Source organism: Dipteris shenzhenensis, chromosome 30 (genome assembly GCF_047967505.1).
Source record: "Dipteris shenzhenensis isolate YYH24624 ecotype China chromosome 30, Dip_SZ_1.0, whole genome shotgun sequence".
NCBI classification, from domain to species: domain Eukaryota; kingdom Viridiplantae; phylum Streptophyta; class Polypodiopsida; order Gleicheniales; family Dipteridaceae; genus Dipteris; species Dipteris shenzhenensis.
The window spans coordinates 11,612,724-11,636,000 of record NC_141625.1 but is presented as its reverse complement, the minus strand read 5'-3'; the positions used below and the strand labels follow the sequence as shown (position 1 = coordinate 11,636,000).

Genomic DNA, 23,277 nt, shown 5'->3' with positions numbered 1-23,277 from the left:
TGCAATCTAAGTCGATTGAAATTCAAACATCATTGATTTTTATATGCACTTTAAACTTTTGTACTTTTCTCAACCTTCCCGCAATGGATACAATTGTTTACAAACTAGAATTTATGGGAAGAGGTAGCCAAGAAAGACACTCAAAAGATAGAAAAACCCTACAAGCTATTGATAGTGTCAAACCCTTTAAAATGGCATCAATGATAGTAGGGTATTCTTATTGATATTATTACCTTTGGGATCAATTTGAAGGCCCTTATGCCATATGTCACCTACCAATATTAGGCCTTTCATTAGGATCTTAACTATTCAACAATTTGTCATGCATATAAGAGTGAGGGAAAGGCATAGGCCCAACATGCCAGGCCTACCACGTTGTTGAACCAAGGGAAATTAAATAAGTACAATTCAAAGAGCCAGATGCCTATTATACTTGATTGCAAGCAACTTTTATACATGCACTCACCTACGCCATGTGACATGGTTTGTTAGCTCAAGTGTCAAAAGAGCTCCATTGACGAAAAGTGTTTGGCTTGGCAAGTTGTGGGGCCATATTTTCTTTTGGGTTGGGAATAAGGCTAAAGATATGGAAAGGGAGTAACTTTTATATATGCACTCACCTACCCATGTGGCATGGTTTGTTAGCTCCAAGTGTCAAAATAGCTCCATTGACAAAAAGTGTTTGGCTTGGCAAGTTATGGGGCCATATTTTCTTTTGGGTTGGGAATAAGGCCAAGATATGGAAAGGGAGTGACAGGCTTGAAGTGGGGGGCAAGCAAGGTTGAACTAACAAACGTAGGAGGGATATAGGAAAGTTCCCTCCAAAATGGTCAAGTGTGAGCAACTATGAGTGACCCGATAAAGGTGCTAATAAATTTTATGGATGTGATGCAAGACATCCCATAATGAAACCTAGGTTTCTCTCAATGTGAAGAGAGAGAGAGAGAGAGAGAGAGAGAGAGAGAGAGAGAGAGAGAGAGAGAAGCCCCATCCCCGGCCCTCCCCTCACCCTCGCAATGAGGAGCTAGTGAAAAGCTTAGGAAGCCCTTTTGAAAAGGGTAATTAGCAAAAGAAGGCATCAAGGTTGGAGGAGACCTCCACATTTTTGAAAAAGGAGCCTTGTCAAGGTTGTAGGATATCTAATGTTCTAGATGTCGAGGTTGGAGTAAACCTACAAGTGGTAAAACAAGAGGCAAACTCGGCAAGTTGAGAGTGAGCATAAGGCTAGATAGGCTGATGCTCGGGCACCAACACCACTAGGAGACAGGTGGCTTTACCACCCACTTGCCCGTGGAGGAGGGAATAGAAGGTTGCTATGGGATGGGCCAGTCATGTAGTGAGTCGGCCATCGAGTGGGGGGTTCCTCATGGGCTAGACACAAATCTTTTGTGTCAGTGTCAAGGCCAAAGAGGGCGGCAAACTTGCACACCACCTTTTTGTGAACCTAGCCTAAGAAGGTGATGAGAAGCAACCCTCACGCACCCCTCCTCGGTTTGTCTGTTTGTCTCTCTCTCTCTCTCTCACACACACACACACACGCACACACACACACACATGCGCATGCATGCACACGCGTATGCGCGCACATACACATAGACACAGATTTAGACATACCGCCCAGGGCACACACTGACAGGTGTGAACGGGGAGGAGAGCCACATGGCAACATGAGGCAAAGCGTGGGAAGGAGGGCTGATAAATGGGTGCATTTGCTTGTTGTCATTTCTCTGTTTCGTCTTCCTGTTTTCTTTGTTTCTTCATTTTTCCAAAGCTTCCAAGCTCTGGCTATGGCGGACGACCCCTGGCAGCCCCTCCTCTCCCCCCTGCCTTCTGCTCCCCTCTCCGAAGACCTCCAGGCTGCCCCTGCCTCCCGTATGTCCTCCTCCTCCCTCCTCTCTCATTTCTTTCATGGATCGCTCTTCTCCTCTCCTCTCCTTTTTGATTGTCTCGTTTCTCTAAGTTTTGTTGTGCGCAATCTTCACATTTGCATCGCTTCGCTTCCCTCCAGCTCTTCGATCGTATTTTTCAAACTCAGGCATTCTCTGTAGCTCTGATCTCGCTTTTGTGCATCAAAATTCGTGCGTATCTCTCTTTTCTCATGAGCCTTTTGTAAGCCCACTAAGCGCCGATCTTCTGGTAGACTTAAGGCAGTTTTAAAATAACACGACAAGGAGCTCTTTAATATATTCACGTAAGCTGCATTCCGACACATGCAGAGGAGAAGGAGGGCCTGTTATCTGAGTGGGCTCAGTATGAATACGTTAACAAGTCCTTACGAAAGCCTGGGGCTGTGGTAGCTGAGGCCGCTGTCACTGGCAATGAAATCAGAGCGGCTGCTTCTGACGATCCATATCCGGTCTGGATTTACGGTGCTCTGATCACTCCAGAGGATTCTAGAGAAGGTATTTCTGCTACTCCGCGCGTCCACTGAAAGTTCATAATAAGAGTGCTTACCTTAGTTTTTGATCGTCGGACGGTCCAGGAGAAAAAGCAATTGAGCAGAGTCCGTACTTATGAAGCGTCACAGTTTTGTTTCTCGGACTTCCCAGTGAAGTTCTGGCACCCTTGAGAAGTTTTGTCAATCTTCTGCAGGAAACGCAGAATTTTCTGAAGGGCTGCAACCCGTGGGGCAGCAGGTTCAGGATGAGGGTCAAAAAAGGTTTTAGCTCTCTCTCTCTCTCTCTTTAATATCTAATTGGATCTTCGATGTGTGATCTCATTAGTGTGAGTCGGTTTTTCCAGTGTTCAGGCCTTGGAAGAAGAAGAGATAAGAGAGTTGCTCGTTGACCATGTTGGACATCGTTGCTGCTGGGGAGGGCAGCCTGCCAGGCGATGGAGTATTCAGAAAATTGAGGATTGCAATTCATACATTGGAACGCTTGAGACGTTCATTGAAGAAAGGGATGTGGTTGATGAGGTTGAACCGTATGCAGGAGGGAAGATAGACAGGAAAGAACCTGGTAGAGCGCTGGGTGCATGGGAGGTGGATATGAAAGCAGAATTTCCACTTCTTTTCGTTGCTAGAAAAGAGTCACGTACCAAGCTCCCTCACTCGGAGGTTATTGAAAAATGCCAAGGTATTGTTATAGGAGGGCTTTCGTTTGATGACATGCTACACTCGTGGTATTACTTTGCAGACATTCTATGTGCTGGTAAAGCGGTGAAATTGTCTCTGTTTTTAATGGTTGTGATTGATGTACTTTTAAGGGCTACATTTTATAGCTCCGATCTCTAGTACTATTTTTAACAGGGCTTGAGTTTTCCAACCCTTTTTTGAGGTGACAGAATCTGGGTATGTTCATCTGTTGATGAATGTATGAGAACTGCAGATTTTGTCAAGCATGTGACCTGACCTACTTTGGGGGACTGACCTGACCATAGGAGTATTAAAGTCGTACTACTGAGTGCATGCTTTGGATGTTCAGGATCATGGGTTTGAGGCAGAGCGAATGGTTTTTTTTTGAATTGGGAGAGTGCACGAGAGGCGTCTATGTATTGTTGGAAATAACTTGGGGCTTTCCATTAATATGTGCATGTTTTCGGACTCATAGTATGAGGATATGGCTGCTTAAACAATGTTGCCTGGTCTTATTGAGGTGCTTCCGTATCTGTCCTACAGATTGTTCAGGGCGAGGTGAACTGCATTGTCCAAGGTGCAATCCAAATCCTGAGCCAGGCTCGTACACAGCAGGCCAGACAACGGATTGTCCTGTATGTCATGGGAGGGGTCTTATTGCACACATCGACGGCTCAGATACCAAGTCAGTACCCCTTTTTTTAATGCCTCTGTTTTTTTCCAATATTCAATGATTTGGTGCAGTTACCATCAGAATGACTGTTTCTGATGCAATGGATATAATGTCTGGAAAAAAGTAAGGAAACAGATCATGTTTAAGATTGAAATTCCTCAAAACTCTGAATTGTGATTCTATCTGCTTTGCAGTTGTAAAACCTGTAAAGGGGAGGGGAAGCTCTTGTGCTCAAGCTGTGGTTCCCGAGGTCTTCTAAAATGCGGGAGATGTCGGGGAGAAGGTGCTTTACTTCGTAGGAAGGTCCTTGTGGTCAGATGGTAAGATTTGTAACTTATAACTCTGTATAGGAGCTGCTGCTGGGAAGCGTTAATGCAAGAGATCCTGAAAACATTCGGAAACCAGAATAGTTTATGCTTGGGTAATGACGAGAATATATATCAACCCTCACCCCACCCCTTCCCTCTTCCCTTTCCACGGTCTTCAATTTGGCTTAGCCTTTATAGCACGTAATGTGGAAGGCTTCGTTCATGGAGAGTCTTCTGTAGATGTTCGTGTTTGCATGTTAAGCTTCATCAGAACTGTTCCTATGCCGTCTTGTTATTTTCCATGCATCTTCCAATTATGATTCAGTATGCAGATGTAACAGTATACAGTATTATGCTTGTTATCCACAGGAGGACAATATTGCATAAACGAGTTAGTGCAACAAAAAATGCTGCATCTGTACCTGATGAGGTTTTTCACAGAGCGAAAGGGGTTCAGTTGTACCAGAGCCAGAGCTACCTGTGTGAACCTGCGAACTTCCCAAAGTCACCTGGTCTGAGCAAATTTTCTGCATCTATTATTGCAGAACGGGTTCCTATTCCTCCTGCTGCTCGGGTTATTTGTGAACGACACCAAATAAGTTTAGTACCTGTCACTCGTGTGGTGATGGGTAAAGGGAGCAGATCATTCATGTTCTACATCATTGGTCTCAGCAGGGAGGTTTATCTAAAAGATTATCCAGCAAGGGGTTGTTTGGGGCTATGTTCTTGCGGAGAAATGTGTACTATTTGCTGAATTAAAGCTATTGCAGGATATATTGGATTTAGGCAGGAGTTTTCTAGTGAGATACCTGTATGGTCATTATTGTAATTTTTTATATTGATTTGTTCTGGAGCACAAGAAGCTGTAGCAAAAATGATGTACTACAGGGAAAGTAAACATTGAGTGGAAAAGTTTTTGCGGTAGACACGTCTATGTATTTATCCAACTCAGTTGTAACTCTTACTGATGATTTGACGAGTCATACATTTTTGGAATCCACTGATGTGTATTACTATTTCAAGGTGTCTCGGGATGTAGCCAGCCCATCTCCGCCTTCAAGATTGGAGAGAGTTATGCTTCACTTTCAATATTAGAGAGTTATTTGGGGCTGCACCTTGATGGGTGCTACTATCTCAAGGCTTCACCAGTGTGGAGTCATACATTTTTGGAATCTATTGATGGGCGCTTCTATCTCGCTTCTCTGGATGTAGCCAGGCATCTCCACTTTCAAGATTGGAGAGAGTTTTGTTTGGCTGTACCTTCCAACATGCAAGTTTATGGTCTCTGTTGCTGTGTCCTATGCATTTGGAGTGTATAAACTGATTACATGCATTCTGCGAATGATGTTTGAATACTAAACTGAGATATACATCCATGACCAAGCAGGGGTCATAGCATGCAGTCCATAATATCTTTATGACTAACCTCACTTCTATGATGCAGTTGAATCGATGCCATTCATGAAGGTGTTAATTGGTTAAACATTTGCGAGTGGACTTTGGATTGCGAAGATTGCATTTCTGCTCCCTATATCAAGTCTCTGAAAGGTTGTACGTACATTGGGGTGTGTTTGGGTTACCATTATAGCTCTGGAGTTTAGAAGAGGTTCAAGGGTTAAAAGGAGATTCCAAGGTTAAGTGAGAGGTTCCAGAGTTTAGAAGAGGTTTCAGGGTTAGAAGGAGGATCCAAGGTTCAGGGTAGAGTGCATGGTGGAGAACTCGTCTCCCATGTAGATCATGGAGGTTAAGGGTTGAGGAACTAAGGGTTTAGGGGGAGCATAGGAGTGGGAGAGCAAGAAGGTGTAATAGCATGCGGAAAAGAAGAGAGAGAAGGGAGGAGGAGGAGGGAGGAGGAGGAGGGAGGAGGAGGAGGCAAGAGGAGAGGGAGAGGATGGGTTGCAAGGTTAGAGGAGAGGGGAGGAGGAGTTGCAAGGTTAGGACATGCTTTTGGACATGGAATGCAAGGAAGCATGGACACTTGAGACAATTGCTTGGAATACCAAAGTAGAACTCAACACAATGCCCCAAAGAGTGTGGGCTTCATTCCATTATGGGGTATTTATGCAAGTTGGAGAGATTCTCTCTCTACATGTAGGAATTATAAGACATTCTCTCTCTACATGTAGAACTTGCATATAGAAGTTGCATGTAGGAGTTGCATGTTGCATGTAGAACTCGCATGTAGAACATGCATGCAGGAATCACATGTAGGACTTGCATGTAGGAGTTACAAGTAGAAGTTGCAAGTAGAACATGCATGTAGAACTTGCATGTAGGAGTTGCATGTAGAACTCGCATGTAGGAATTGCAAGTAGAACTTGCATGTTGAGGATTCCAAAGAGAGATTATTCCTAGCCTTATGTAAGTACAAGCGGAGCTTTGCCGCTACTCTACACACACATTATGTACTACCTAAGTCCATGTTAGTACAGAGACAACATACTTCCGGATCCATTCTATTACCTATCCTCGGGTTATGGCTTATTGCGAGCATGTAGCTGGGTTACCATGCCTTTAGTGCAGTGGCTGTGGAACTTGTATCGTGCCAGTCGATCCTAATGTAAAGCCTTGGCACCATACAATTTTTGCTCAGTTTTCAGGTAGCCTGTATCCACCATTTGTTCGAATAGAGATATGTGACATGCGTCTAAGAAGATCACTCTTTGATAGAGTCGACTTGTAATCTGAGCATCGAGCCATTCATTGGGATTGAAACTAAGTGGAGGCAAATGGCCATCGAGGTAACATGGGACCTCTAGAATGTATTCCAATGTTTTACAGAAGATAGCACTTAGGAGAAGGAAGTGATCAATGTTGCTGTGCATTATTTGTTCATGTTGCTGAAGTGCTCAGATCATTGTGCCTTGGATATTCCATTCTACACCAGAGTATGGTTCGATCATTGGCCAATTAATGGTGCGACCTTCATCTAAAGTGTGTATGTTGGCTTCCCATTTTTTACACCGTAGAACAGCATAGAACTTGGGATGGGTTCTGAGACATGGAGGTGCACATAGGTACTCTTTCAAGAAGATTACATCAAAGAGTTTGGGACAGTGCTAATCAGGTTGTGGATCCAACTTGCTTATCCAATCTTCACTAATTTTATGCTGACGAAGGTTGATAGGGAAGTTGGCCAGGGTCCACCCACCTCGAGTTTTCATATCAAGATATTTGCTCCAAAACTTTTTGATGGGGTTACTGGGAAGTGGTATCTCATCAAAAGCATACCCATCATTGGAACTTGGCATGGGAGTACGAATTGGATTATCGGGATCTTGATTTCAAAATCAAATACTGTGTCATTTTCTACTGATGGAAGCACAAGTAGTGTCGGAGGTGATGATGGGGCAGGGAGAGAATTTGGGGACATGGGGGAGAAATATGGAAGAGTATTAGTTGTGGAAGGGGGAGCAGAGGGAAGGGGGGGAAGAACTGGGTAAATGGTTTGAGCAGCTTGGTAATCCTCGAGGGTAGGATTAGCAAGGGAAGGGAAGAAGCTAGGTGTGAGAGGCTCGTAAGTTTGTGACTGTTGGGTTAGTTGAAAATGGTGAGAGGCATGAGCAAAGAGACAATGGAGGGAATATATGTTAGGATGGAGCTCGGGGAAGGTTAAGAGGGTGGTAGCAAGGGTAAGTGAGGTTATGAGGTTGGCAGAGAGGGTGGTTAGATATGGGAAGTTGGATGTGAGATAGGCCCTATCATCTTCTGACACTTCTTTTTGCTGGTGCGATGGGATCATCAGCTACATGGGTGGGATGTCGGTGATATCATGCCTTGCCAATAATAGTGCTGGGGGGAGAACTACCCATGAGGCATACATATGTAATGAAAGCATCCATCCTGAGTGCTATAAACCCGACATGTGTAGACAGGCAAAATATATTTTTCTCATCTTTGGACAAGTCTTGGCAAATTATGCGTAGAGTTTGGGTCCCTATAGAACGTTTCCATTTGATTGTTGGATTAGCAGATATGATCTTGATTTGGAGTTGCTTCCATTGGATAAGCACGCGTGTGCTAAGGTGATCTTCCACTTGTAGAGCAGCCACAAGCTCTTGGTATACCACCGTTGTGAATTGTAGTGGGGCTTCATTGGTGTTGTCTTCCATTGCCTCATTGTTGTGCACTAGCAATTGGAGTTCAATCTTGGAGATGATTATCTTTTGGGAGTGCATCTCCTCCATTTTTTCTTTGTATTTCTAGTAGATAGATGTATATGCCTCCTTAAGCTTTTTCATTTGCAAGGTGACCTTCGCCTATTGAGGAATGTCTTGAGTGGTATTGGACCATTGGTCCAAGACTTGTGCTTGTGAAGTGCTGGCCTCTTTAGTGGTAGCAAGTCGGTCCTTTAAGATTTTGCATTCTCTTGTAAGCTTGTCAATGCTGAAGGCATGTACTTCCAAAGATTGTTTCATATCTTCAAGCTTGTCTTTGCAACCTCGAACTCTTCTTCTTTGTGAATTAGAGTGAGTCAAGATTATGCCACTACCTCCATCTGTTGAGCATGTGCGGAGGTTAAGGAGTCATAGTAGGTCTGTAGGATTGCCGTTGCTTGTACTGCTGCTATCAGTTGTGTTTGGCTTTGGTGGAGGTTGGAGGTCACATCCCTCTCACTGCCTTCTCTTGAGCTTAGAGAGCTTGGTTCATGCACACTTCTTCTACCTCCTTCTCATCTATTTACGCCCGAAGTGCCTTGACCTGTATGGCGATTGCCTGGAATTGGTCTTCGATTTCTGTTGCAGTCTATCTATCCAATTCTCTTGCATATTCTTCCTTGGCCAAGCTAGTGAATAGTTTTGACATTTGGATCATTTGGCTAGCTTAATGTTGGAGAATGATAGATGGTGATGAGGACTAGTGATGCTGATACAAGTGGCCCATGTAGCCATCCTGATGATTTTGTAGTACTTGTGGGAGGTTGTTCCAATGGGATTTCAGTCACTTATGTATAATAGTCATATTGGTTGATCTGGCACTAGCTCCCCTTGTGGCTCATCGATTGGCATGGCATCGATGGGCAGTTCTAGTGCTGATGTAGCCTCAGGCTTTGGTTGCTACTATTGTTGGAGATCCTTTTTGGCATTGTATAATAGGACCAAGTCACTTTCTTTGATGTCTTTAGCTTTAAGATTTGTGTCAAACCATGCCTTTCTTTTGTGTTTTTCTATTCCTGTTGTATATGGATGGTTCACAAGATAAAGCAATGCTTGATGGTCGGTATAGAATACAAAATCATTTGCCAATAGACAATGCCGAAATTTCTTAACACTATACACCATTGCTAGGGCTTCTCTTTTTGTGGTGGTATAGTTGATCTCTGAATCATTGAGTTGCCGACGATGGCAAAGTAGAATGGGTAGTCTTTCTTATGTTCACCAGGTTGACAAAGCACACTCCCAATTGCATACTTGGATCTATCAGTATGAACGTGAAAATCTACATCCCAATTGGGAGATATAAGGATGGGTGCTGTGATTAGGCACCACTTTAAAAGCTCAAAGGCTTGGTTGTACTCTTCTGTCCATAAGAATTCCACTAATAATTTGTAAAGTGGTCTAGCTATCATGGCATACCACAATATAAATCTTCTATAATAGCCGGCATGTCCCATAAAGACCTGTACACCTTTGGAATTTGTAGGAGGCAGTTCCATGATGATTTTGATTTTGTCCATGTCAGTTAATCCCATGTGAGAAATGGTGTGTCCCAAAACAACTCCGTGGGAGACCATGAACTGGCATTTTGTTGATTTAGGGAGATGCCATACTCCCTGCATTTGATTAGTATTGCTTTAAGACATTTGAAGTGGTCTTTTTTGTTTGAATGGATGCACAAATCATCCAAGAACACCTATAAAAACTTATTCAGAAATGACTTGAAAGCTGTGAACATGACTCGCTGGAATGTGGCCCGGGCATTACAAAGGCCAAATGGCATGACTCTATGTGCAAAAATACCCCATTCTGTAGTAAATGCTATTTTTGATTGGTCTTTAGGAGCAATTTGCACTTGGTCATAGCCACTAAAGCCATCCAAGAAGCTATATATTTCGGAACCTGCCACCTTTTCCAACATTGTTTCTGTTAAGGGTTGGGGATAGTGATCCCTAATTGTGGTGGCATTTACATTCTTTAGGTTTAGGCATATTCTGAGCTTCTTGTTGCATGTAGGCACAATGATGATGGGCAAAACCCAATCAATGTGCTCTATCTCATAGATGAATCTGGCATCTAGAAGTTTTACCAGCTCGTCATAAACCATGGTGCCATACTTAGGATTTGTGCGATAAGGTCCACATACCTTAGGGTGAGCATCTTCCCTTATAGGTATCGTGTGTACTACCACGTCTGGTGAAATTCCTTTCATCTCTTTGTTTGACCATGCTAGGCAGTCATGGTATTTCATTAGGAGTGCTTTGAGTTTGGTTTCATCTTCTTGTTGAAGCTGTTTCCCAATGAAAACTAATTTTTCTTCCTCCCCTTCAAGGGCGAGGTTTATTGTGTGTGTTTTTGCCAGTCCCTCATAGATTAGAGTTTCTCCAATGCTATCGGTTTCTTGAACTTCAGATTCTCCTAGTGGTCTTGGAATTGCTGTTGGGACATTACCATGTGTAATTCTTGAAGTACTCTGGCACTTCTCGAAGATCAGCCTCTGACGGTGCTGACGGTGTAGAACTAGCCTGACATGTGCCACGTGTGCTTGTGTAGGTGGCATAGTTTCATTTACCAATTTGTTAGGCTCTTTTTGACTTTCTTTTTCTGAAGTCTCTTGATCGAGCTTCATTTGCACATGTGGCTTATCTTTTTGAAACTTCTTACGTTGGGAACTGTGGGGTAACTTTTCCACTGGTAAGCTATTCCTAAGTAAGGGTTCATTTGCTACGCATACTCCCTCTAGTCCCTCAGGGGACCATTCAAGAGGCGGTGGTTTTGATTTTGAGGGAGCTAGCTTTGCAAGATACAATTTGACGATCCTTGTTTGGAGTTGTTCGAATTCATTGAAGTGTTCGTGGCCTTGGCTTTCTTGTGATTTCCTCCTTTAGCTTTCTTGTGGGATCTTCTGCAGTTATTCAACTTTGGAGGCTGAACTTTTGGGAGCTTGACTGCCATTAGGGCATGTAGAATGGCTAAGTCATTATCAAAGATTTGATCTTCAATTTAAGCATTCTCACCCTCAGTTTCAAGGTCCCAAGGAAAATCAGAGTCATCATTGGTATGGGTACCTTCTTCAGGTTCATTATCCCACTCGAGGTCAGCCATAAAGAATGGCTCCTCTAGATCGATTGGTTCTTCATGTTGTGGAGGATCTACCTGTATCACCTTAGCATCTATTTGTGAGAAGATGGGGTCTAATGAATGGTAGTTGTTGATGGTTGCCAATGTTTGTATCTAGTTATTTACATTGCTTTGTGAATCGCCTGCTATGGCATGCTATTGCAGGGGAGCTGATTTGCTTGAGATTGTCATTGAAGATGTGTCATCTAATGCTCTAGGCACAAATGGTTTTATAGCTCCTATCCCCACATTCACCCTAACTGCAGTGTCACCATATGATCTCTACACATCGAAGACTGTGATCATTACATAGAAGAATGCACATTACCACTAGCGGAGAATGGCAGTAGGATAATGGCAAAAGCGCCAATGCACATGTGAGATTAGGATTCCTTGTGCATGTCTTTAGGTCATGGTATGAGATTGGCACCACTGCCATTCTCCACAGAGATTGACACAGGTCATGGTATGAGATTGGCACATTACCACTAGCAGAGAATGGCAGTAGGATAATGGCAAAAGTGCCAATGCACATGTGAGTTTAGGATTCCTTGTGCATGTTTTCAGGTCATGGTATGAGATTGGCACCACTACCATTCTCCACTGGTGGCATTCTCCACAGAGATTGACACAAATCCATATGATCTTTACACAGCGGAGACAGTGATCACTACATAGAAGAATGCACATTACCACTAGTGCAGAATGGCAGTAGGATAATGGCAAAAGTGCCAATGCAGATCCAAGATTGTGAATTGAAGGGAAAAGCGGACTCCTACAACCTTTGTGGACATGCCATTCACTATTCCCAAGGGTTTAGCCTGTGAATCATTGGCAAGGCGTATGTTGAAATTAGCCTTTTGCATTGGTGGGAGACCCCATTCATCGTAGAGCTCCTTTGATAAGACATTTACACCCACCATCCATGATGGCTTGGACTTCATTATATGCTTTGTGGATCAAAGGCAGAGTAATGTTGTGTATGTCATCTCTCTCACCCATCCGCACAGGGATATCTTCGATGTCATTCATATGTGGAGGGGGATTTGCGAGTTCAATTCATCCTTTGAAACTCTCCCAGAGATTGGGAAAATTCCGTAGGAGGATTCCGATGGGAATTGACACACGGCAACTTAGGATGCTAAAGAGTGTGGCTCCTTCAAGTTGCCATGGCAATACATTATGTTGTGGAGTCTATTGTTGGAATAAAGGCTTGAGTACAGTTTAGCCTCGAATTGAGTTTGTTTCTCAGCCTCAAATTGAGCTTGTTCCTTTTGTACCCATTGTTGAAGTGCTTGAAAACGAGCCTTCTCCACTTTTGCATTTGGGTATGGAGCTTCTTTTATTTGAGGCTCGAGAGCTGATGTGAATGAGCTTGGCTGCTCATTGCTTGGCGGAGGTGGAGGCAATTATGCTTTCTTTTTAAGAAGTCGCTTTGGTTGGATTGGAATGTTAGGGTCCTTGATGGCCTCTTTCTGCTGGCATGTAATTACATTCATAGGTTGTGATATTATGCTTGCCGGCCCCAGGCTTTGATGGTCCACCCCAATGATGCCGATTGGGATGTTAGGCTTAACCTCTATTTGTTGTGGGACCTTATTTTTCATGGGACAATCCATACAGGCATGTCCTATGCCACAATCTCTACAAAGTGGTTGGAAAGTAGTAGGGCTACCATGATGAGGGCACTCTGTGATCCGGTGATTTTCTCCACACCCGTAGCATTTGATTGGTGCCCGATATGTATTGGGTCGAACTTGATTTGCATAGACTGGTATTAGACCCTCTGCACCTTCTACATAGTACATTGGGTACTCTGCTTTATACTCGAATGGCGAGTCTACTTACTTTGCTTGTAGTTGATGTATTGGAGCTGCTTGAGGAGCTGGATTTGGTGCTCTTGGATATGGTCGTGGATTTGTATTCTTGAGTATTTGCGGGATTTGTGTCTGAATAGGAACATGATTTAGCCTCAGAGCTGGAGGCGCTTGTGCAAGTGTCGGTTGCCTGTACACTAGCATGGGTGCCGCTTGGTACTGTTGAGGTTGAGGCGGGTTGTTGCGCATGTTGAAGATGTAATTGTTTTCATCATGGCCGCTGACAACGCATATATGGCACCACAACCTTGGCGGTGGATTTGCTTGTGCATTGATCATGGCTCTTAGGACCGAGCACTTATTTGCTGTATGATTGGCCATGCAGTGTGGACACCAGATATTTTCTCATCGTGGATAAGTCTGAGGTGGCGGTTTAGACAAGTGAAGCTTTTGTTCCATGGCCTACATCATGTCTTCTTTTAGCTTCATGGTCATGGCCTCTAGGCAATCTTCATTTGATGTTTCAGTAGTTGACTTGGATTTGCCCTTTTTAGAGTGCTTATCTCTACACTGGATCTGCCATCATCGCTGCTGGTGTCAGAGTCGGTCATGCCATCCTCGATGTTAATGGCTACTGCATGAGCAGCACTGAATGTTTCATAGCTGCTAATCTTTTTCATATCCTTTTGAATTTTCTTCCTTAGTCCTGTAATGAACCAAGCCGTGAGGTACTTTGCATCGAGGCATGGGCCACATTTGGTGATTAATCTTTTCATCTTGCCTAGGTACATGCGTACATCTTCTCAATGGCCTTGTTTGATCTTGCTTAGTTGGAGAGCGGGATCATCTTGTAGCCTCTCCATTTGAAAATGCCTTTTGAATTCTGTTTGAAGTAGATCTCATGTGGCTCACTCTTCCACTAGAAGGTCTAGGTACCATTCAGACGCTTGGGCCACATTTGGTGATTAATCTTTTCATCTTGCCTAGGTACATGCGTACATCTTCTCAATGGCCTTGTTTGATCTTGCTTAGTACGCTTCATCAGTTAAGGCCATGGGAAACCAAGCAACCTTGGCTTCATTGAATTGATATCCACCTCCTTGGCATGCAGCATCAAAATCCTGGAGGAATTGGGTTGGATCTCCCCTACCATTATATTTTGCAAGTTCCACTTTTCCAAGGGGGCACCTTCCTTGATTGTTATTATTTTTGCGATTAAAGAAATTGTTAGCCTCTGCATCAAGGTCAATATCCCCATCATCGTCATGATGGCATTCAGCCATGTTGTGGCATGGAGTCATCAAAGGGATTTCTTGAATTTCAGGGGGGGCATCGGGGTAGAGGATTTTCAGAGGCAGTGGTTGCAGTGGAGTTGTATGTAGATTTGGCAAGCATTAGAGTCAGAGGCATTGGCCAGAGCATAGCTGCATGCAGATTGGGCGAGAGTTGCAAAGGGTGTCTCTGCTACAAGTGCAAGTGTTGATCTAGTTGTGTTTGGAGGGTTCGAGTGGTGTTAGTGTTGTAGGGACCATCATGTTAATAATGTTCCTAAGATTGTCCCATAAGTGTAGGGAAACATGCTGGTGCAGATGGATCATCAATCGGAGGTCACAGTGTTAAGTAGCTCTATCCCCGACATATCTCCTGGATGACTATCATTTATGTCACCGCCTATGTTAGTTGTACTCGTGGTGTAGTTAGACTACCACGTATGTTTTGGTTTGGGTTCACATATGAACCACGTATTCTAGGGTTTGACATATAGGGTATTTCCCTCTTCTATTGTAGTTGTTGTTGTGTGCAAAAGTGAAGAAAGGCTTCACCCTCCAACCTTGTGTCCTCTCTCTTTTGAGTGTTGTGAAGAAAGTTGAACTTGAGTCTCCTATCTCTCTCCCTTATTCTTTACATGGTATCAGAGCCTTGTTCGTGGTAAGGAGCTCAAGAAAGCAAGCCAAGTTTGTGGTGTCCTGGTAAGAGGACCAGTGTTGCTTTCCTATTTCGAGTTTGGGAGCAAATCTCTGCAGGTAGCACAGCCAGAATTGCAGGAGTGCACTGTTTCAGATTGAGAGGCCCGTTTTGAAGGCGGAAGTTCTTCGCAGGCACTCAGAAAAAGACCCTGTTTTTCGCTGTGCGACCACTGCACGGCTAGTCGGTGGAAAGGTGCCACAGAAATTGCATCGTATGCCTATGTGCAGAGATATTGGGAGTTGCAGATTCATGCCTGTTGCCAGTTGATGCAAAATCGTCGCTAGGAAGTGACTGTGTGGTGAAATACCACTTTCGTCAGTGTTGCAGATCTGCCCCTGTGAGGCTCTTTGCAGAAGTTTTGCTATTTGCCCTTCTGAGGCATTTGCTGTGTTTACAGGTTGCTGTTGCAATTCGTGATTTGTAAAATGTCTGAGAATCTGTCTACCATTGTCAGTGAGAAGCTTGACAAGAACAACTTCCAAGCATGGAAGTTCAGGATGACAAACTTCTTTATGGGAAAGGGAGTTTGGGATTACATCAGTGGTGAAACTGCAGAACCAGTTTTGGGTGCTGCTCCCACTCCTGCTGAATTGAAGGCCTTTAAAGAATGGCATGAAAAAGCCAGAAAATGCCTGTATTGGCTGTCCGTTAGCATTTCAGATTCTATGATTGTGCATATACAGGATCTAGAGACGCGTAAGGAGGCATGGGATACATTGGTGAAGCTGTATAGCACAAATACCAAAGCACGAAAGATGCAGCTAAAGCAGGAGTTGCACAATGTGCAAAGGAAAAATCTGAATATAAATGAGTATTCCTTGAAGGTGAAAGGCCTTGCAGATTCTCTTGCCTCCATTGGAGCACCTGTTGATGATGAGGACTTAGTGTCCGTGACCTTGAATGGTCTTGGGAAAGATTATGCACAATTTCGGACATCCATTGGAGTCCGTGAAACATTTCCTGATTTTCAGGAACTTATTGCTCTCTTGCTGAGTGAAGAGCAAAGGAATGGTGGTTCAGCCACCTCAACTTCTCAAGAGACTGCTTTCTACTCGAATACAGGTAGAGGGTGGGTAGAGGAAGAGGCCGTTCTAGTGGCCGTGCAGGAAATCAGAACCAACAGCAACAACAGGAAAACTAGTCCTATGGAGGAGGACGTGGTAGTTCTAGAGGCAGGGGGAGCCAAAGAGGCCGTGGTTCATGGCAAAGGAACCAGCAAGTAAATAGCAGCATAGAATGCTATTATTGTGGAAAGCCTGGACACAAGGAGAATACATGCTATAAAAAGTAGAATGACATCAAAAGTGGAAAGTTGCAGCAAAGCAACTATGCATCATCAAGTGGGCATGGTGACGACAGAAATGAGCACCTTTTTGTGATGCAGCATATGGTTAACTCCATGTCAGGAGATGCTGCAGCTTGCAATGATGTTTGGTATGTTGATTCAGGTGCCTCTAACCACATGACCAGTCATGGTGAGTGGTTTCATGATGTCAGAAATTTGGATAAGCCAGGTTATGTTGAAACAGGTGATGATACTGCGCACCCAATTACGCAGGTTGGTAAAGTGCCATTGGCTATGCAGGATGGCAAAACAAAGTACTTGGCAGATGTACTTCATGTTCCAAAAATCACTAAGAACCTGGTTTCAGTTGGCCAGATGGTTGAGCAAGGTCTGCAGGTTAGGTTTAATCCTGATGGATGCTTCGTTGAGGACTTGAAAAATAAGTGCCGCTTGGTTGTGAAAGGCAACAAAAATGGCAGAATGTTCACCTTGGATGTTGATATGCCTGAGGTGAAAGCTGCTATGTTTGCGCATGGGAGAGGTGTCATTGCAGATATTGAGATATGGCACAAGCGCATTGGGCATGTGAATATACAAAGGCTGAAATCTATGCAAACGAAAAACATTGTTGCAGGTTTGCCTAAATTCAGAGTTGAGGGAATGCAAAAGGTATGTGAAGCATGCCAAATGGGTAAGCAGGTCAGACATGCATTTCCCAAAAATGCTAAGGTGAGCAGAAGACCTTTGGAAGTGATCCATTCAGATGTTTGGACAACCAAAGCTGCTTCTATTGGTGGATGCCATTATTATGTGACGTTTATTGATGACTACACTAGGAAGGTGTGGATTTATTTTATGAAGCACAAAAGTGAAGTGTTCAGCCATTTCAAGGCTTTTAAGGCCATGGTTGAAAAAGAGAAAGGTGTGCATATTAAAGTGCTAAGATCTGATGGAGGGGGAGAGTACTTTTCAGAAGAATTTTGTGAATATCTGAAAGAACAAGGAATTCAAAGGAAGTACTCATGCAGGTCTACCCCTCAGCAGAATGGGGTTGCAGAAAGGAAGAACAGGCATATTGCAGAAGTAGGACGGGCGATCCTAAATGAGAAAAACATGCCTGATTATTTTTGGGCTGAAGCAGTAGCAACTGCTGTTTATATTATGAACAGAACTCCTACTGTAGCTGTCCATGGCATGACGCCTGAAGAAATGTATACAGGCCAAAAACCAGATATTTCTCACTTGAAGGTATTTGGTTGCATAGCATATGTTCATGTTCCTGATGAGAAGAGAACCAAGCTGGATCCAAAGGCAGAAAAATGCATCTTTATTGGATATGCTCAGCACCAGAAAGGGTATCGCTGTTATAACCCTTCCACTCGCAAAATGCAAGTGAGCAGAGATGTTGTTTTTGATGAAATGAGCAGCTGGTATGCACCAACTGTTATGGTAGGAGATGTAGATGCAGGAAATGGGAATGCTGCAATAAATGCAGAGCAGCAATCTCAAGCCTTGAGTGGACCCAGAGAGTCCTCTACTAGTGGATCTAATGCATGGACAGGAAGATTGAGATCTAGTGAATCGTCACATGGCAGTCCTGATAGTGTTGTGCAGGTATCACATAAGGGAAAAGAAAAAGTGGACCATACTCCAGTGTTTGATGTGTCTGCTGGTAGCTCTCATGTTGATGGAGAGTCAAGCGGCTCTGAAATGAGCCTTGATGAGGAACTTGGGATTCCTTCTGTTGTTACACCTGGTGCAAGGAAAAGCAGGCATGATTTAAAGACTCCTGCAACTGATCCAGTTGTACGGAGGTCCACTCGTATTAAGTATCCAGTTGACAGGCTGAGATATGATGGGTATACAGCACATCACTATGCTTATATGGTCAAGGTTCTAGAGGAGCCAGAGCCCACATGTTTTGAGGATGCAGCAGGGCATAAAAATTGGGAAGCAGCTATGGATGAAGAGATGGCTGCCTTGGATGCAAACCACACTTGGGATTTGATGCCTTTGCCTCATGATAAGAAGGCTATTGGCTGCAAGTGGGTTTACAAAGTAAAGCACAATGCTGATGGGTCTGTTAGCAGGTACAAGGCAAGATTGGTTGCCAAAGGTTTTGCACAGACATATGGAATTGACTATGAGGAAACTTTCAGCCCAGTTGCAAGGATGGCAACCGTGAGAGCAGTAATTGCTATGGCTGCTGCAAAGGGATGGTCTTTGCATCAGATGGATGTGAAAAATGCCTTCTTGCATGGTGATTTGCAGGAAGAGGTTTATATGATGCAGCCAGAAGGTTATGACGATAAGTCACACCCCGATTTTGTATGCAGGTTGCGCAAAGCCTTGTATGGCTTAAAACAGGCGCCGAGGGCATGGTCAGACAAGATAGGACAATATCTTGTCACTATTGGATTTCAGATTTCCAATTCAGATTTTTCACTTTATGTGAAAAGGACAAACAGAGGGATTGTGCTTATAGTCATCTATGTTGATGACTTGATTATTACAGGTGATAGTGATGCAGACATTAATGAAGTGAAGCTGCTGTTGAAGCAGAAATTTGAGATGAAGGATTTGGGAGAGCTGCGTTACTTCTTGGGCATTGAGGTTATTAGATCCCCGAGTGGGATATGGCTGTTGCAAAGGCAATACGGTTTGGACATGCTATCCAAATATGGGATGACAGGCTGTAAGCCTATTTCTGTTCCATTGGAGCAGAATGTGAAGCTCAATGCAGAGACAGGTGAGCTTCTTGAAGATATTACTATGTACAGGCGCATAGTAGGTAGCTTGATTTACATGACTATAACCAGACCAAATTTGAGCTATGCTGTGGGGCTGGTGAGTCAGTTTATGCAGGCACCGAGGAAGCCACATTTGGATGCGGCTAGGCGCATACTGCGGTATGTGAAGTCCACATTGCATTATGGACTGTTTTATGAAGCTGGGTGTGCATTACAGGTACATGGATACACAGATGCTGACTGGGCTGGTAGTGTCTCAGATAGGAGATCTACTAGTGGTTTTATGTTTTCCCTTGGGAGTGGTGCCATCAGTTGGAGCAGCAAGAAGCAGCCAACAGTTGCCTTGTCGAGCACAGAGGCTGAGTACAGGGGTGCAGCAATGGCTGCATGTGAGGTAGCTTGGTTACGGAAGCTACTTGCAGGTATGGGACAGTCAGTTCATGCAGCAGTTGTCATTCATTGTGACAACATTAGCAGCATCATGCTTGCTAATAACCCAGTTTATCATGCTAGAACGAAGCACATTGAGGTGCATTATCACTTTGTGAGAGAGAAGATTCTAGCTGGTGAGATTGATCTTGTCTATGTCAGCACTGAGGAGCAGGTGGCTGATATCTTTACGAAGGCATTGGGTACCGAGAAGCTTCGCAGATTTAGGAGCTTGCTTGGTGTACGTGAGATGGATTTGAGCTTGAGGGGGAGTGTTGAGATATCAAGCTCTATCCCTGACATATCTCCTGGATGACTATCATTTATGTCACCGCCTATGTTAGTTGTACTCGTGGTGTAGTTAGACTACCACGTATGTTTTGGTTTGGGTTCACATATGAACCACGTATTCTAGGGTTTGACATATAGGGTATTTCCCTCTTCTATTGTAGTTGTTGTTGTGTGCAAAAGTGAAGAAAGGCTTCACCCTCCAACCTTGTGTCCTCTCTCTTTTGAGTGTTGTGAAGAAAGTTGAACTTGAGTCTCCTATCTCTCTCCCTTATTCTTTACATTAAGATATGAGCGAATTAGTGTGAAACAAGGCCCACACGAGGGCACGAATGAGCGAGTGCTAGGGATGCCAAAATAGTGTGCAATGGGCTAAAAAAATGCCCCGCAGTGTGGCATTTCCATGTGTGAAATCTTGGTTCAAACTATGTCCAGTTTGGGTCCCAAACAGGCGAGATATGAAGGGTTGAAGTAGAGGCGAAATTGGCCTTTTTGGGGGGGGGCCTTGGTCTTAAGGTTTGGTGTGAATGGGCTTTAAGTCTAACTGAGGAGTAGTAGATCTGACCCAGCTCAGTTGAACTAAGTAGCCCAATTGGTCTAACTAATGAGAGTGCTCTCAACGGAAGCAAGAACGGAAGAGAGAGAGAGAGAAACAGAGAGCGCCTAAACTCATCCACTAGATTGCTCTTGATTATTATTGGTGGAGAAGGTGCTAAGATTGAAAATAATTGGCTACTAAAATTCCATTTGATTTTGTTTTGAAACTAATTTTTGTGGTCTACTCAAATAATTTGATTTTAATCATATTATATATACATAGAATCCAATGTTAATTTTTAATATTTGCATCGTTTGATTTTATTTCCATTTAATATTCACATAACATATGTGCCTATCTTGATTAATATTTTCGTAATGCAATTTGAGAGTAACCTATGTGATCAACCATCTCTCAACCATTATAATTTGATTATTTTGCCACTTCCAAATATCTCCAAATACCTCGATCGTGGTCATGAACCATGATAATTTGATTATTTTGACACTTTTGGATACCTCCAAATACCTCGATCATGGTCATAAACCATGACAATTCAATTATTTTGCCATGTCCAAATACCTCCAAATACCTCGATCGTGGTCATAAACCTCGATCATGGTATTCTATGCCTCACGCACTCAAATCACATGCATGTTTAACGTACATGCAGATTGTGGTCATAAACCTCGATCGTGGTATTCTATGCCTCATGCACTCAAATCACATGCATGTATAACTTACCATGCATGTTGATGATGTGGCTCGCCATCATCAGATGTATATACATGTGGCTGATGTGGCACCATGCATGGTGATGATGTGGCAATATGGTGTGGAATATATGAGTCTCTTCCATGACGTGGAAATGTGATGTGGCATGATGAGTTGGCATTCATGAGGTGGTAGATTGACATGGCAAATTGAGGTGGAGGGATTGGTGATGTGGCAATGTTGACGAGGTATGCCGAGGTGGCAAGGTGTGATGACATGGTCCCAAGAGTTCTTGTAATGTGGAATGATGAGGTGGCACATGTGGTTGATGTGGTAACACGTGTGGCAATCTAAGGTGACATGGCAAGGAGTGATGTCACATCTCCTTGATGGCATGGCACCATGCGGTCTAACAACATGGCATGGTGGCAAGGCAAAAATAGATGACAGCCTTCCACATGGGCAGCATGCACACTCCAAAGGTTTGCCACTAGGGTCGGTGATGCTCCTAGCCTACCTCACCAAGCCTACCTTGTCTTTGTATTAGGCTTGGGTGGCCCTTTTTCCCCCACAAAAGGGAGATTCCACTCTTGGAGGCCATATTGTATGTTTCCCTTACTCAAATTTAACAAAAAATTTTTCCTCTTATTCGTCATGCAAGGACTAAAAATATTGATATTTTTGAAATGTTTGGTCATGTTTGAGAATTACTAGATTTATTTTTAATATTTTTTGTTGATCCTCTAAGGAGTAAAAGTAAAAATTAAACTTCAATCTTCCTAAATCTAATCGTTGGATTTGGGATTTGATGATTGAACCACACACTCTTATGTGCCTACTAACCTTTCACTGAATTGGATTTGCCTAATTATTCAAAATACTAAAAAAATGTGGTGTGCTACTAAAATGCATGTATTTTATGACTTTATTTATTATAAATAATTAATTATAATTAGATAAATCATTCAAATAATTACCAATAAATCAAGTTAAGCTCTACATAATGTAAAGAGACCATTTACAAAGTTTTAATAACATTTAATCTCAAATGAGTGAGAAATTTAGAATTTAATATGACACCCTCTGTTCATGACAAAGGTGTGACCATGTCGTGTGACACAAAGAAATTTTTTGTGTGTGCATCGAATTTTCGATCAGACTATACCATTATGTGCACAATAGCATGGTGATGTTGTGTCTGAAGGCTTCAAAGACTAGATCAATAGGGAAGTAGGTGAGATTTGCATTTTTGTGTGCTAAAAAGCTTGTTTTTCCACCTCCTAAGGATTGGGGAGTGAACAAAAAGTGGACACCCTTACCTTGCTACTTCCCCTTGGCACCCTTCAACCATCTTTGTCCCAACATCATTGGGTATCCTTCTTCATTTTCCATTTTTGATAATGATGAATGTGAGTGTGAGAATTAGACTCCAGGCTCGATGGAGATCATCATGTTCAATTCCCAAAACTCTACTAGGCTGATTTGATCTATTTCTACTCCACTAGACCTTTGGATTTGTTTGTCTCTGTGCCAACATGGACTTAGGTAGTATAGAATGTGTGTGTAGAGTAGTAGCAAAGCTCCGCTTGTACTTGCATAAGGCTAGGAATAATCTTTCTTAGGAATCCTCAACATGTAAGTTCATTCCGGGAGAATTGGGGTCTCAAAAGGGCCTCATAAGGAATGGATTAGGGAATGCTTAGTGGGCTAATGCAAGGGGCTTGGAGGGTCCCAAAGAGGCCTAACCAGCCCAACCTAGGTGGGTTAATCCCACATTTGAGCCCACCTCTCCCCCCCATCAATGCGGGGAGGGGGCCACGTTTTGAAATTTGAATTTCAAATTTTGAATCTCCCTCCCTCCCTCTCTCTCTCTCTCTCCCTCCCTCCCTCCCTCTCTCTCCCTCCTCCCTCCCTCCCTCCCTCCCTCCTCCTCCTCCTCTCTCTCCCTCTCCCTCCCTCCCCCTCCCTCCTCTCCCCTCCTCTGTCTTGCTCCTCCTCCTCTCTCCTCCCTCTCCCCTCCTCCTCCTTTTGGCTCCTCCTCCCTCCTTCTTCTCCCCTCCTGCTCTAGCTACCTAGGCTCCCTCTCCTCTAGTCCTCCCTCTTGCAAAATCTCTCCCCTCCTCCTCCCTCCTGTAGCATCTCTCCCCTCCTCCT

The 23,277-nt window shown here is 43.6% G+C and overlaps 1 protein-coding gene across 1 annotated transcript; it reads left to right on the top strand.

Moving 5' to 3' along the window:
• Window positions 1–1,744: 1,744 nt before the first annotated feature.
• Window positions 1,745–5,343, top strand: LOC147881723 (chaperone protein dnaJ-like protein). Its single transcript, XM_087402067.1, has 7 exons — window positions 1,745–1,872; window positions 2,217–2,402; window positions 2,593–2,659; window positions 2,743–3,077; window positions 3,620–3,761; window positions 3,944–4,069; window positions 4,427–5,343. The coding sequence occupies exons 1-7, from the start codon at window positions 1,788–1,790 to the stop codon at window positions 4,809–4,811; spliced, it is 1,326 nt and encodes a 441-aa protein (XP_087258193.1). The 5' UTR covers window positions 1,745–1,787; the 3' UTR covers window positions 4,812–5,343.
• The last annotated feature ends 17,934 nt before the right edge of the window (window positions 5,344–23,277 follow it).

Coding starts and splice junctions, on each gene's coding strand:
- LOC147881723 (XM_087402067.1), top strand. CDS start 1,788: ATGGCGGACGACCCCTGGCAGCCCCTCCTCTCCCCCCTGCCTTCTGCT. Junction 2,403..2,592: donor TCCAGAGGATTCTAGAGAAG/GTATTTCTGCTA, acceptor AATCTTCTGCAG/GAAACGCAGAATTTTCTGAA. Junction 2,660..2,742: donor CAGGATGAGGGTCAAAAAAG/GTTTTAGCTCTC, acceptor CGGTTTTTCCAG/TGTTCAGGCCTTGGAAGAAG.